Genomic DNA, 15,606 nt, shown 5'->3' on the forward strand with positions numbered 1-15,606 from the left:
GGAAAAAAAATCATATAGAGTGATTACCACACTAAAACATAGAATTAGAGAGTTTGATTTCATCCTTGTGTGGTTTTGTCTGAAAATAGTGGCAGCTTGTGGTGCACAGTTACTCAGTAGGACACTTACTGTGCATCTACTGGGCTTTTTAAAGCATGAACATGTGTATTGTGGACATGAAGATATAGTAATATAGTGCCATATCTGCAGGTTTGCATGCAGTTAAGCAGACAGGGAGGAGTCTTTTATGTATGATGATAAATGTGTAGTTAATTCATTTTCTCTTTTATTTTTCAATCAACCCAGAAAATAGTATTGGGATTTACAGCTAATCTTAATCAGCAATAGATTATGGGCCCACCATTATTGTCACTGATCAGCAATATAACAAGAGAGGGAGAGCTTTGCAAACCAAGAGCTTATAGTGGATAAAACACAGGGCTTACTAGTGGAAAAAACAAAAACACCAAAGCAGAAAGGCAAAAGAAAACAGCAAGCATTCTCAGTGGAATACATTACCAGGACAGCAGAGGCATGCTTCGGATAAACCCTTCAGATGCCTTCAGTGTCCTTCTGACTTTCAGCTCATCTCCAAAGAGACATGCTGTGTGCCAGAGAGCATTCATCAAAATAGACCAGAGAGAAAACAATGTGAAAACTCACGGCTCTCTATAGAGACGTGCCGACAGGTTATCACAGAGCTGGTGTCGCTTGCTCGAGAGCAGAGGGACATCAGCACACAGCATCTTGTCCAAAGAACAGACCTTCCCTCCCACCCACCCCGTCCCCGCACTAGCCAGAATTAAGTGGGGAGCACATGCATTCTGGTGAGAAGTGTACAAATGTAGTGCAGTATAATAAAGCCACCTGCTCCATGCAGTAGCTATTAGAGAGCGGCAGTGCCATGTAGTCGAACATTTAGCTGGGAACAGATGAGTGTTTGTAGGGTTGCAGATAAACTGGTGTTCAGCAGAAATGGAACTGCTGACCGAGCTTTAGGGGCAGCATGTAGAACACGACTTGGACATTTCATTTAGGAGAGCCATTATTAATCCTTAGAGATTAAAAACCAGCAAGACAGTGCTAAAGAAAACATCAGGGCACCTTTGACTGAGTCAGGCTGGAATTTCTTGGTCCACATACTCTTTGATGGTTCAATCAGGGCATGAGGCAGGGTCACTCAATACCTTTACTTCACCATAAGGCACAGTATGCTAAGATTTATTTTTCCTTGTGTCTTTGTATATGTGGTCTCCCTGATGGCACTGTACTTATAAACCATGAACATTTTCATACATTTTGGGTGAGCACTAAAAGAAGGTTTCTCTTTTACAGTATCTCTTTATCTTCCACTGTATTTCAGTATTCCCAACCATCTCCCCAGGTTTTCTTAGTACATCTCATAGGAGTGTACTCTCTGCTGCTCTGAGCCGAGGCAGATAAATGAGCTGTGCTGTACAGTAGGTTCACCACGGCTTCAGCACTTTACTGCTAAATTAATGATGCTTTGCAAGCCCTGAGCTTTTGCTTTTAGCATATTAGAAGTAAATTCATAGAATGAGCTACAGGTACATCGTGTTTATACGCCTATCTCTCGGTGCATCTTTCCTGTGTGCATGAGGTTCTTTTGCATCAGTAAACCTGACTCTGCGGAGCTAATAAACATACAGAAAAACTTCAGAAAAGATGTGGAAACCTTTTATGTTTAACTCAGAATCATTTCAGTGTCAAAATGATCACATGCATATCCTGTGTTATTTAAGACATCTCCCTTTGAAAAGTTCTCCTGGGATTTCAGTGTCCTTTTCTGGTACCCCAGACACGCTAGCTGTCACTTTTCATCAGTGGGTAAATTGCATGGTAAGCCCCTCACATAGTCCACATTGAATTGACATGGATGAAAAAGAAGCTGAGCATCGGAGAAGGACACCATGAATCTATAATGTTATTGGATTTCAACCAGGGCATGACCACACCAAAATGTTGACCTACACAGTAATCCTGAATGGCAGGCTGATACTTAGTAACGTGAAGTAATTTCATTGTTGATTCAGAGGCATACATCTACTACAAACACAAGATTTATTTAAAAATGTACCATAGGTTTGGTATTTTGATAGGATTAGATTAGATGTATTTTAAGAGCACGACTGAGCTACAGTTACACAGACCTACACGCAGCCTTCGCCCTTGGAGGGTAAAATGAGTATGACATCATAATTCCCTATCACTTATTTTAGCATCAAGTCAGACCTATGATATAATCCATGTACTATATCTTTGATATAACTCAAACTATGCTGCAGTATTTTACAAGCAAAACAAAAAATGATGAATCATAGTTTAAACTTGTATATTCATCTCATAAACAACTGGATTCAGTGTTTATTTAATTATAAAACCAATGATTCCCTTGAAAAGATTAAAAAAAATGTCACATTCACTTTTAGATTTCATTTTGGAGTTGGAATGCCTCGTGCTGTAGCTTCCTGAAATGAATGAGAAATCAGAAACTTAAAAGTGAATAGGCATATATCTCCACTCAGATTATTCTACAGGGCATTTCACCTATAAATGGTACACGTCACACTGCTTCATCCTCTCTGCTTGCAAATACTGTAAATCTGAGGGACAGTGTCAAAGGGAAAGTGCGGATGTGAGCGGTAGAGAGAAAGAGAAAGAATGAGAGTGATAAGGTGGGAAGAAGAGAGAGGGAGTATTGATCCTTTGGTTCCCGTACCTCTGCCAGTGAGTGCAGAGTGTCAAGATCTCCCGCCAGGAAAAACAAATCACAAGGCCAGAATGATGGATGTGGCACTCCAGGATTCAGCGGTTCTGCCATCTGGATGGCCTACACTGTATATCAGCCTCATGCACAGCAAATTAAATTTACATTTGGACGGCTTCCCCGGGCCTCACCCGGCACAGATGCACTGAAAACAGCCCTACACCACAACTCCCTTAATGGTTTTGATCTATCATTTCCAGGTTTATTATGTAAAGATGATGTTGGTCCATGTTCAGAATGTCAAAATGATCTTACAGTCACAATAAAATCACATAATGTGCAGCCAAATGGATGTTAAGCAAAATGGCATCACCTTTAATTTCCTTAGATGAGTCAATACTAATCCAACTTGCAGAAATATTTGGATGTATAGTCAAACATCAGTAAAACAATAGCACAAATTCAATCAAATCCATGGGGCCTTCTTCATTTGGGGGGGCACTTGCATTTCATACCCCTTTTTCCTTTGTATTGTGTGCCTGCCATGCATACCCCAGAGTATGAAAGACAAAGTACCATAAATATTGTCAGACATGCATTTGAGGGTTTAAAATAGTAGTACAAAAAAAGGCTAGATATATAGTGGCAGGTGCCCCATAACCAAAATCTAACCTGAAGAGGCTGGCGTGCCTAAAAGAAATGACCTTTAGCTCTGAGCTGATCAAATGGCCTGAAGCAAGGCTACAGAAGAACATTGCAGTATAATGTTTTACAGTGTATTTTTCTGGTCTTTTGCTTGCCCTTTTCCCATTTTCCAAGAGATTAAAATGTATCATGTTTGGCAGGTGTGTACGTGCTTTGAAAACAGTCTAAGATGGATTTGATATTAGAGTAGATGTGGCATGCTTGTTTGTAAAAAGAGATGCCGAATTTCTCAGAAAGAAATAAGAAACATACTGACTGAAACCATTGTTTCTCTCTCACTTAAGAAGCTTCCATAGCTAGCTGTCCTCTAAATGCCAGAGGTGTTTTGTGATGCCTCTTAACAATTCCTTGAAGGTCTATGCAAAGCCACAAACTACAGCACAAACTGTGCATGCAAGTTGACAATTCTGGTGTGAACTTTAGCCTCAACTGTTCCTCAATAGTCAGATCTCATGCCCTTAAGGATAGTGTTGCCTGAAAAGCAGTGCAGCAGCTGCTACAGCGCCAGGCAGGATGTGACCGTGTTGACAGAAAAACCCAGCCGCCGAACTCTGTAGCTGTCTGCTCCTTAACACAGCCCTCCAGAAAAACAGCTATTGGTATTTCTGAGTGGGAGCCATCTTACCCTTTTGATGTAGCTAAGCATTTCAAGCCCTCACCACTCTACTGTGCCTCTCTCTTTTCAGACAACCGATGACTTTCTGGTTGCCTCAGCCGAGTGTCCGAGTGACGATGAGGACATTGATCCCTGTGAGCCGAGCTCAGGTGGGTTAGGTTAGTCATCTCTTTTTTTATTCTACTTCTCTCTGGGTGTGTCAGTGTGTCTCTCTGTGTGTCATAGTCCACCCCCGCCAAGACACTCTAGGCTAACACAATGTTTAGAAGAGCAGATTAGAGTTTTAGTTATAGCTTGGAAACTTTGCAGGGGCAGTGTTGCTCTTTTCTGGCGACTGAATCCATTAGGTCTGTTCTCAAAATCTGAGTGTGGCTTTGCTGGTTCATATATTTTACTGTGTAGGAATGCAATGATAATAATAAATTCAGTAAAAGTTATAAAATGCTATAACTTGTTATGTTACTTGTTTATGACCATAATAATTATGGTCTGTTAAAATAAGCTGTCTTAGTCCACAGTGAACAGTTTGAACTTGGAACGGCAGCTGGATAACTTTTTATCTCCACTAGCTTTAAAGCAACAGTTCAACATTTTGAGCAATATGCATTTTTTTTTTTTGGTTTGTTTGTTTTGTTTTGCTGCTGTGGGAGTTTGATAAGTCAATACCACTCCAGCCAAGTGTCAGCTAGTTTAACTTAACATAAAAACTGGAAACAGGAAGAAACTAAATCTAGTTGTCATTAGTTCTAAAACTTAATAATTAATTTGTTATTTACCTTGTAACCTTTTTTTTTCCTACACACTTTTTGGGCTAGGTGGTATCCCTATTTTAAGTCTTTAACCTAACCTACCTTAACTGGCTGATGGTTCTAGCCTTATACAGAATGTGAAGGTATGTCATGTTGTGTTGAATGTTGGGATGAGGGTGCCATTTTGGGAGGGAGGAGCTGTGGTCAATAACAATTCCTGTCCTGTCTGTGCTCAAACTGAACACTAAAGTGGACGTTTGGATGTAGTTGAAGCATCCACTGCTGTATGTAGCTGTATGGGATAATATTTATATTTTATGTTAATTTATAGATGTATGTAGTGTATATCTCTATGATGGATAATGAATGTGATCCCCCAAAACGGCGCCTTTACTCAGAATTCAAAATGGCTGAACAACAACTTCACATTCTCTATATTTACCCTTCAGTATCTACCTAACTCTCCACAATAAATTGATTTACCCAAAACACCAAAATTTTTTTTTTTATGTGATAAAGTGCATTTATTCTTAGTTAGCAGCAAGACATTTGGACATAGTGATATTAGTTTCCTGTTTTGTTTTTCACAGCTGCCGTTCGAGATTGCATGCTTACCTATAACTCGACACTGCTTAAGGTCTTTTGCATGTGTCAGAGCAGCTGTGTTTTTAATTGTGCACTTATTGGTCTTCATCAGCTTGCAGCATTTGTTAATGCACAAACAGAGGAGTTCTCAAAAAAACAGAACAATACACAATTCAAGTGATCAGACCCATATGACTCTAACACACAACATAAAGGAGGGTAACCCCAGAGAGCAGTGTGTGAGGCTGATTGTTACACAGATGTGCAGAAGTTCCCCACTGTTGTTAGTTCAATTCTACAGCAAGCGATCTTGTTGTTTCTCCTGGGCTGCTGTTCATGGCAGCTGCACGTAACAGCCCTTACAGATTGTTCAGTTTATACATATGGCACATATCAAGTGGTTCTCTTCATAAAGCAAACACACATATTTTGGTCTATAATTGTACCTGTGTGTTCAAGAGCCTTCATAAGTTTAAAATAAAAAAGAAGCATTTAAAAGTGTTTGAAAATATTGCTTTTATTATCTGTTTAGCTCCGACAAACTGGGATTATAAATCTGTTTGTTCCCTGCAATGCTGTCAAACTTTTAATCTCTTACCTTTCCACACATACTGTAGAATGCAATTAAGTCTAACCCCAGTGCCTGCCTATGAACAGAAGGATTTTCAAATGTATTCTGAAATGATGAGAAGCACAGAGAACAATTAAGTCCAGACCCAAGGCCTTCCTCTCCATCTATATGCTATTGATCAGTATGTGGTCATAAAACCTCCACTAAATTAATGTCTGCCCCACAGCAACGACTATCAACTTTCTAGTCTGTCTCTCTTCCTGTTCTTCCTGTTCCTCCAGCCTTCCACTACCAAGATTAGCTTTTGTCACAGTTACTCTCTTCCTATCACTCTCATACTGCACACTTTGATATTCCCATTGGGCAGCATCACAATAGGTTCTTTCATTGTACTTCTGCTACTCTACACAGGAGATTGGTCTGAGTACTCATTCACACTAACAGCTTGCATTATGATGTTTTTTGACAAGGGCATCTGCCAAAACATCATTCGCAAACTGTGTGATCATCAATGGCATGCAATCCCAGAGCAGAGTATCCCTCTCTTTCCATGTTCACAGAAGGGGATTTGACACCAGAGCTGTGGGCTCCCAGGGCGGCATCTGTCTAACACTGTATCCTGATTAATATCTACATTCAGAGCGATGCACATGCCAAGCACTCACCACATCTCAGGTGGTGCTGCTGCATATAAAGAAAGGGATCCGCTGATAAAAACCTACTTTTTCATATTACAGCCAACTCCTTTTAATCACACCAATAATATATCATTCTTCATGCAACACCTTCACAGTCTGTTCTGTCTCCCAACTCATAGGCAGACCACATGCTCACACTTTTGCTCTCTCTCTCTTTCTGTCTTGTGCTCACATGTATACTGTAGGATAATGTTAGTACATAAGTGATCCCAAGAGGTGAGCTTTAAAACAAACTATTATGTGAGCTATCTAAGGCCCAAGGTCAGCTCTAGGTCATTGTGTGTACCACTGTATATCACACCAGTCCCTATCAGCCACTGAGTGACATCAGGGTAAACTCACTTATTGCCATGCTTTATTTCTCTTACCTCTGGAAATCATGGAAAGCCAGCGGCACCAACAGAGCTTATCACCTGGCAGGACTCAGATTATATCATACTGCAACAAATTGAATCCTCCTCCCTCCCCCGGTTCAAGACACCACGGAGGGATATACAGGCCCATGATGCTGGAACACATCTGATCTGTAATAGGAAGCTGGTTTAGGGAGTGTGCATATACTCAGCAGCAGGGCTTTGACAGCTGAATATCACTGTATCTATGATTACACGTACACATTAATGCACCTAGTATCTTTGATGCCCATTGTGAAAACTGTTAAGCACAATAAAATGCGCCAAGCGCTTAACTAGCTCACCTTTTTAGACAGAAAAGCAACAAAGGTTATGCAGATATTCTGCATAATAACCTAACATGAGGGGTAATTTAACAGTATAAATTGTGACAGTTGGGTTAAAAGAGTCCAACACCACCCACCCCACCCCCCAAAAAATGTAATATGATTGCTCATTGCTCAGACTAGTATGAAGTGCTGGCCAATCAAATGGAGGGAATATAGATGTGGTCTTAGTTATGTGAAAATATAGCCTGGTGAACATTTTGTCAAGATAGCGTCTGGTGCTGATTTTCAAGTACCAGCTGCAGTTTTCATGGTGAAAGTTAATGGAACAGGTTGTTGCTGAGCTGCAGGGGGGTCAGAGAGAACGGATGTCTCTTATACCTGCTTCAATTCTTTGGCATCATGCACGCTGTTGATGGAGGGCAGCTGCTGCACACGGCGACCCACGTCCAAGGTTAAATCCTGCAACTGCTTTTGTCCCTCTTCGTTTGGTCTTTTTCTTTTGAGTGCACTTGCTTTTGCTGCTAGTTCAAATTAATCAAATTCTAGTCACCGAATCCGAGTGAAATTGAGCTTTTTAAACAAGAATTCCACATATCACTTTATTATTACTTTTGCACTCTGTTAATGGAATTGTCAGACATTTTGCAAAATGTGCCTATGAGCTTTCTGGCAGAAAGTGAGATGGGAAGACTAATTGCTGTTTCATGTCTGTACAGTAAATATGAAGCTATTATGAGCAGCTGGTTCACTCACCTTAGGGTAAAGACAGGAAACAGGGCATAACAGCTTGCCTGGCTCTGTCCAACAGTTACAAAATCCATCTGTCAGTACTTCTAAAGCTCATTAATCATAATGTTATAACTTGTTTGTTTAATCTGTTTAAAAACTGAGGTTTAAAAAGACAACTTTCCCTTTTAGCTGGCTAACTAGCCAGCCAGCTGTTTCTCTCTGTTTTTAATAATATTGCTTATCCAAGCTAACCTAGTCAACGGTTGTAGCTTCGTATGAACTAATCAGATACAAGAGTGGAATTGTTTCATCCAGGACCCAGCTCACACTACGTGTCATACAAGACCTGATTGGGATGAAATTTGGCCCAATTCTAAAATTAGTTGGTGGCAAATGAATCAGGGCTAAAATTGGGCCAAATTTGTACAGTGACCCCTTGTCTTAAGCTTGCTGGTGGAACAGCTGACAAAGTTCTGCCACTGGAAGGGTCCTATGGATTGTATTCTAAGGTAGGGACAATTGGCATAAAATAGGCCTATCCCATATTGTGGACAGAATCAACTGCAATGAGGCTAATCAGACTCTGGTAACAACCCTGTACCAATGCTCATTAGAACTTTACTTTGACTGACAGAAACGTGAGAAACACTGGCAGGAGATTATCACTGTTCTTCAGCTATACACAATAAAAAGGCTAAAAATAATGCTGCTTTTTCTGTTTGTTGACATCAGCTTTGAGGATGCAGCATTCCTGTTTGAACAGAACTTTACTGAAACTGTTAATGAATACACCCCTTTAGCGTTCTGTTTAAACATTCATTGTGAGCCCTCACATTGTGCCGGGTTGAGCAAATGTACAGTGTGAGCACAAAAGCCACAGATTCAGGCTGTGTGGAAAGGCAAATTAAAATGTATAGTGTGAGTTAACACATTGTACATGATCAATACAAATCACATCATGTCTGCCCAGCTTTACTGTACCTTCATAGTTATGGAAATATATGTTTACGATTCAAATAAATATGGAGTTAATTGGTCATGAATAAAACACACACTGGAAAGGAACACCAGTCTAGAGGGTGGATACCCAAACCGGGCCCAATGGGACCTCTTTGTCCCTGAGGGTTCAGGGAATAGAAATGTAGAAATCATGTTCAGGTCAGGTTCAGCCACATCAGTCAAACTTTAGGCTAAACAAGTATAATTATACTAGGCTAATTAAAAGTGCTAGGCCTATTTATAATTTAAATGATGAGCCAGTTAGCACTATCCTCAGGTCAGGTACAAACAGAAATACTGTATGTGGCCCAATCCATACTCTACCAACTATCCATCTACCTCCAAAGTCCTCCTAATGCAGACTTTGTCGCTCTGTGTTAGATGTTATCTATCTTCCTCCTATGCTTATGTCATATTTCCTATGGTCGTTAGAGGTTGCCTAACTATAACATGTTTATTTTGGTTGTAATAATCTGCTTGCACAAACGACATGTACAGTAGACACATTATTTACAGGAGGACAGTCATGATGATCTCTCAGTGCCTTCAGGTCCAGTAGCCCTTCACTGCACTAAAAAAAAAGGACTCACCGGGTCTTTGGATTTACATAAATTATGCTAGTATATGCAATGCAATTCATTCATATTTCCTCTGTTAACATAATTCAAACAAGTTAACCCCTAAAGAAAATTATGTTGGTTTTACACATTATCATTGTGTGGGACCGATGTACACATCACAATCAAGTAAATCCAACAAATCTTTTTTTTCAGTGTGTGAATTGCTCGTAGGCAGGTTATGGTTAATCTTCTCAAGTTTTCTCTTTGCCCTGTGTGTTAGGGTCTCTTTCTATCCTTAAGCATCCTACACTGACATTCATAGCTACTGTGTTTGACATTTGTTTAAAGAGATTTAATTTATGGGTGAGAGTAGAGTACATAGAATAAAGCAATAAATCAAACAGCAAATCATACTCTCTTTAACCCTCTGGCAATGAGTGAAAGGCACCCAGCCAGGGAGAAAAAATGATTAAATTATTGTTTTAAAATTAACTGTGAGATAAATGAAACATTAATAGCACTGTGCTGGCTTAAGAGGTCACTGCCCACATTTAATAAGTTATTCAATCATTACCGGCTGGAATGCTGCATGAGTTCATTTCTTACTTTGCTGAAAACAGTGGCGTGCACCTTGCATGCCAACAGACTGCTGTTAGCAGAGATGGTTTTAAACCCTTCTGAAAACTGGATGTCCAGTGAATGTGATCCGAGCTCATGCCTATCAGAAAACACTGATGACCTTCAAGCATCAAGCATTGCTTTTTTTTACACAACATATTTTTGTTATTATGGTTTAGTTTGCCAATTTATGCAGACAATCTTAGGAAATTTTGCCATTTTTGTTTTTCAGCTCTTTTCAGTGAGGATTATGCCGTCCAAGTCTTCTTTCTGCATCCCATTTTAAATGAAGTGTGCTCTGAGAGAAAACAGGATTTCACACTTGCTGTCAGTCTTTCTCTTTACTGATCCCTCCATATTTATATTTTCAATTATTTTTATTTTTCTACCACACATTTTTTTGGGTGTGATGACATTGATGCTAACACAATGTGTCTGTTTATAAGTCCTAAGTAGGGCATGAAAGAATTTACTTTGCCTAAGAAAACAGAAAAAGCCTAGCCAAAGGTCAGCTATAGTAATGATATAGCTAAGAGTTTGGAAATATTACCTAGCAATTCACATTTGACTGATCAGTAAAATGCTATGTAAAGACATGGCTTTCATTATTGTTCTATGCACTTTATCACTTTTTTTCCAACATTTTTTGTATTATTTTAGCCATTATGTTGTTGTAAGGACATGAGATAGTCTCCAGTTAAAGCGAAAAAAACTTTTACCAAATGAAATGCTTCTGTAGAATAGCTATATGTGTTAAAACCAAACTCTTTATATGCTATATAGTATTTCAATACTAGTACAGTGAGCATAAAATACACAAGTGAGTCAAAACTGATTAAATTGATGTAATGTTTTTTTGGATTTCATATGCAGAGATACTGGAATAACAAAAGTGTGTCCTCACACTTCACAGACACAGTTTGCAGAACAGTTTGTGTCCAAATGCTTAAATAACACACTGTGGGAATCTGTAGTTTAGTGCTGCTTACGTGCAATCTTGCAAACACAATGGCAAACTTCTGTGTAGCTATAGGCCATATATATATATGTATATACCCCAATAACATGTAACCTGACTCTTTAAGAATATAATCAAGAGATGAACTCCAGAGTTGTGCGGTTCATGTCAAATAAGCTTGGCTGTCTTCTTTCATCTCTTTTCTTAGTGAAACCCCTCTGGACAAACTGCATCATACCTTTTACTGGGCTAATACCTGTTAATAATTTTCACATGGACTTCATTTCATGCTCACTCAGCTCTCTGTTCATCATCCGTCACTAACATGTGCAGAGCCACTTCAGACTCACACATGCATGCTGTCATCAGGCACACTGCCAGCATGTCACAAGTACAGGATGACTTGCATCACTTCTCGAGGACACTCAGATAATTAAAGAGGGAAGAAGGATTTGGCTCTGTGGCAGCTGATACAGTGACCTGTCTGCACACTGATCCCCAGCTATATGATGGCTCTGACAGCTTGTGATTATGGCTGGATATGTGAAGTAAGAAGATGGTATAACACTAATCTGGTTGAACAACAGCAATGTGTCGCTGAGCGGCCAACTACGCCCGGGTCGCTCTGATGGCATCCCACAGCCACACCTCCTTAAGCTCTTAAAGTTGCATGATGTGTTGAAGATGCATGATGCTGTTGCAGGGTGCAGAGGGCCAAGTTTAAACCAAATCTCCTTTCATTGCATTCTCATTAAAAGTAAATTCATTCTGAATCAAAGTCCATTTGCAGCATTGTCAGTGTGTACTCACAACTCTTTTGACCCATTACCACCACCAGTTAATGAAAGGTCAAGCCCAGTCTGTTCATTCAATATATCCTGTGCAGTCCTGGCTGCTCCTTCACCTGTCACACACACCTGAAGTACCTCTATGGCTCCACTCTTTGTGTTTTCCTTCATCCATGGCTCCTGTCAACCTGCTCATCCTGTTTTAAATTACCAAACAAATGAACCTTCTCATTGGAGACAAATCAAGAAAAATAGTCCTTGAAAAGGACCATTTAGTCAAACCCCACCTGACAGCGTCAAGTCTCTGATCCCATTCCTCTCCTTGAAAGCATGTGGCAAAAAAAAATCACGAGGCATTTCACAGGAGTTTAAATGACAAGTTCCACTGCACCAGTGCTAATATCTCCTAGGGGCGAGCACATGTATCCATGCTGAAGTAGAATTAATGCTATCAAATAAAATGTGCCTTAACCAGAACACTGAGCCCAAACCTATTCTAGTGTTCATGTCGTTGCACTCTTCACTGCCTCTCTGTATGGTGAATAAAATTCCTTGCCAGGCTATTTCATTTTATGCACTGAGATTTATGGATCTTAGTCATATATAAGGTCATTTATGTTTCTTTGTTTACAGTTTTCTTTGTGCATGTCTTTTAGTGGCTTCTAGAAGCAAATGATTTGTGACTAAATGACTGAAACATTAACTGCTGTCCTTGTGAATAAACCAGCAAGGACTTTATGATGGTCTGGATGTGATATTGTAGTTTAAGTCTCACCATGGGATGAGATGGAAAGAAGAAGGTTATCCTGGCAGCTTTTACACAACTGTAATCCTTCAAAAGTTAACCCCCCTGAGTTTACCTGTATAGCTTCACAAGTACACCACTGCTATGCTGCCATGAAGCTAGGCGCCACTTTTAGGTCATTTTCCCCTTGTCTAATTTTACCCTTGGGCACGCTCGAGTAGAGCATATAAGAGCAGCTATCATTTTAAACACTTGTTTCAGGCGCTATTTCGTTCTGAGTTTATCTGCCTTCATTCTAAGGTGATGGAGTGCTAATGAGCAGACAGGCAGATGCATTTTGACTGAGGTCCTCTGAGGCTCTGTCAAACACCTTGTGTCTGCCATGTTACTTGGCCTGAACCAAACTAGAAGGAGTTTGGCAGGGTGTACAGTTAAGCTCATGAGTAACAAATGAGGTGCATCAAGTGTATCAGGTAATCTAAAGTACTACGAAAGATCCCCCACATGCCATCAGGTGGCTGTTTGATAGACACTGCTGAGACTAAATGCAAACTAATGAGGTGTAATGGACATTAGTCTTCCTGGACAAAACATGGTTGTGCAGTAAAGATCAAAATGCGGTGTTAATCTTTTCAGTAATGATCACATCTTTGTTAAGATGCTAAATCGGATTTTGCACAAACAGATATGAATTTTTTGCTGAAATATTTCTGTTTAAAAGCATAGCCTGCTTATTTTACTTTTCTATAATGAAGAAAAATGTGTGGTCAGTTCATTGAGGATTTCCCAATGACAAAGTCTGTGTGAATAGAGCCTGTGGGGAGCCAATCAACAGATCCAGGCAAGAGGAAGTAACAACGCCCAGAGCTGGAGGTGTTAAATCACAGAAGGAAGAGCAGCATGTTATCACATGACTTGCCCCTGCTAGCAGAGCGAGGCCACCTGCCTCCTGAACGCCCCTAACTCTGTCACCTCACTGTAGGAGCCAGCTGGGGTCTAATACACAACCTTTGAGTGCCACAGGAACCTGCTATGTTATCTATACTTTCAACTTTTTGACCCTGAACAAAGGATAGATAACAAATATGAAAGTAACTCATCGTTGATGCCCATACAATAGCTTGCTGGGGAAGAGCTGTGTCAACTAGTGGTTTTTGCCCACAAGGCAAGAGCATTCTTCACACCTGTCTGCAAGGATAACTGGGCTTGTCACAAGCAGAGCTAATCTGTTGCAACGCTCAGTCACACTCAATCCTCCAGTGGTACTCGCCACTTGTCCTTGAATGTCTGTTGGCATTGGAAGCACACTTGTGCCACTGATCAGTCTAACCACAGTGGAAAACACATCAATGAATGGCTGCAGCATCTCTTCGTCTGGCAGACAGCTTAGGTACCTTTTGCCCTTTACAGTTTACACATTTTTATGGCCTTTAGTCTGGCATGAACAAGATCTAAAATAAACACATGTGCCATCTGTGTGGATCAGTAGCTAATATTACACCATTCAATGCAATGTTTGCCTGAACAGCAAGCTGTCACTCAAGAATAGAAATGAATGCATGCAAAAAAAAAAAAAAAACCCTGCTTTATCTGCAAAGCCATCAGCACTGATTGGGACACAAGAGAGAGAAACGGTTAAGAGAGCCATTCTTGGACAGCATTCAGAACATGAAGTGGGCATGCTGATGTGCAATCACATCCCCATTTACTGGTGGAAATGATCCCCCAAAGCGTAGCATGCTCTAGTGTTGTGGAGCATTTAAAGTTATTTATTGTGTAAACACTGCATAATGAGAGTAACAATAATTACTGTAAAGTAGGTGCCAATTATAGTCCAAAGTAGGGGTGTGTGTGTGTGTGTGTAAAGTTTTAGAAGGGGTGTGTGTGTGTGTAAAGTTTTAGTTGGTCAGTAAGTTTTAGATCCTTATCCAGAAAGCATGTATGTGTTACATTGTTGGTAGCCATTTCTAAATGCATGATCTGCAGCTTGGGATTTTCAGACATATTTTTGGTGAACTTTTGAAAGTATATTTACTCACTTGGGGTTTTAAGAGGTTGCTTCAAGGGAAGACAATGGCTGCCTGGAAAAATGCATTAAAATGTAAAACAAAATGATTTACTATAAATACAATGTGTGATTCATAGTAAATGGGAAAAATAAACCATGCACAATCTTTTAAATTGGGATTGTAATAGCAAGTGCTATTCATTGTATCCTGAAGGGCAAGCACACCTTCACCAAAAACTCCCAGAGAACTGTCTTGCATTTGTTTTGTCCTTGTTTGACACTGAAAAATGACCAAAGAGGTAGTATGTGGGACGAATATGCTATATCTTGTTAATTCTGCCTGTCCTTCATGGAACAGGCAGAAACAACCTTTTTATTCAATGAGAAACTCTTTTAATGTAGGATGGGACATAAAGTTTTTTTATACTGTTGATACTAAGTGAGATACTCGTGTAGAAATACTACTCTGACTGGCTAAGATCAAAATCCTGAAATAATAAAGAGAAAATCTCACGGTTTCTGTTTTAGAGTGAAGTTTCTTTATAGAGCTGCTTCGATATCAATGCTGAAGAATGCAATGATTTTGTAAAACCAAAATGCTCTAGAAAAAGAAGTGAGAAAAGTGCTAGTAGAACTGAAGAGATGTTAAAATGTTAGTATGAAACACATACTGACAAATCCTGTGCTCTTATTATCCAGATGCTAAACAAACTCAAAGTGCTACATCTTCCTCGGAATACGTCCTTTTACCGTGCTAACACACGCTTTCCCTTTTACCAAATATAACCCCTTTCTACAAGCATTTCACCTTCAAAATAAGATTCCTAGCATTTATAGTCTAGCGAAAGAAAAATAAAAACCTTAAGA

At 39.8% G+C, this 15,606-nt stretch overlaps 1 protein-coding gene across 6 annotated transcripts in view; it reads left to right on the forward strand.

Annotated features, from left to right (window-relative positions):
- Positions 1-15,606, forward strand: part of LOC109961965 (neurexin-1a) — a 241,003-nt gene that overhangs the window by 220,820 nt on the left and 4,577 nt on the right. For 3 of the 6 annotated variants that reach the window (XM_020603263.1, XM_020603260.1, XM_020603262.1), the window contains one exon: positions 4,120-4,198. In XM_020603263.1, the coding sequence (XP_020458919.1) occupies positions 4,120-4,198 (79 nt within the window). Of the gene's footprint in view, positions 1-4,119; positions 4,208-15,606 lie in introns of all 6 variants that reach the window. The other 3 variants (XM_020603258.1, XM_020603259.1, XM_020603261.1) reach the window with 1 other exon arrangement.

This window comes from Monopterus albus, unplaced genomic scaffold (genome assembly GCF_001952655.1).
Source record: "Monopterus albus unplaced genomic scaffold, M_albus_1.0 scaffold60.1, whole genome shotgun sequence".
NCBI classification, from domain to species: Eukaryota; Metazoa; Chordata; class Actinopteri; order Synbranchiformes; family Synbranchidae; genus Monopterus; species Monopterus albus.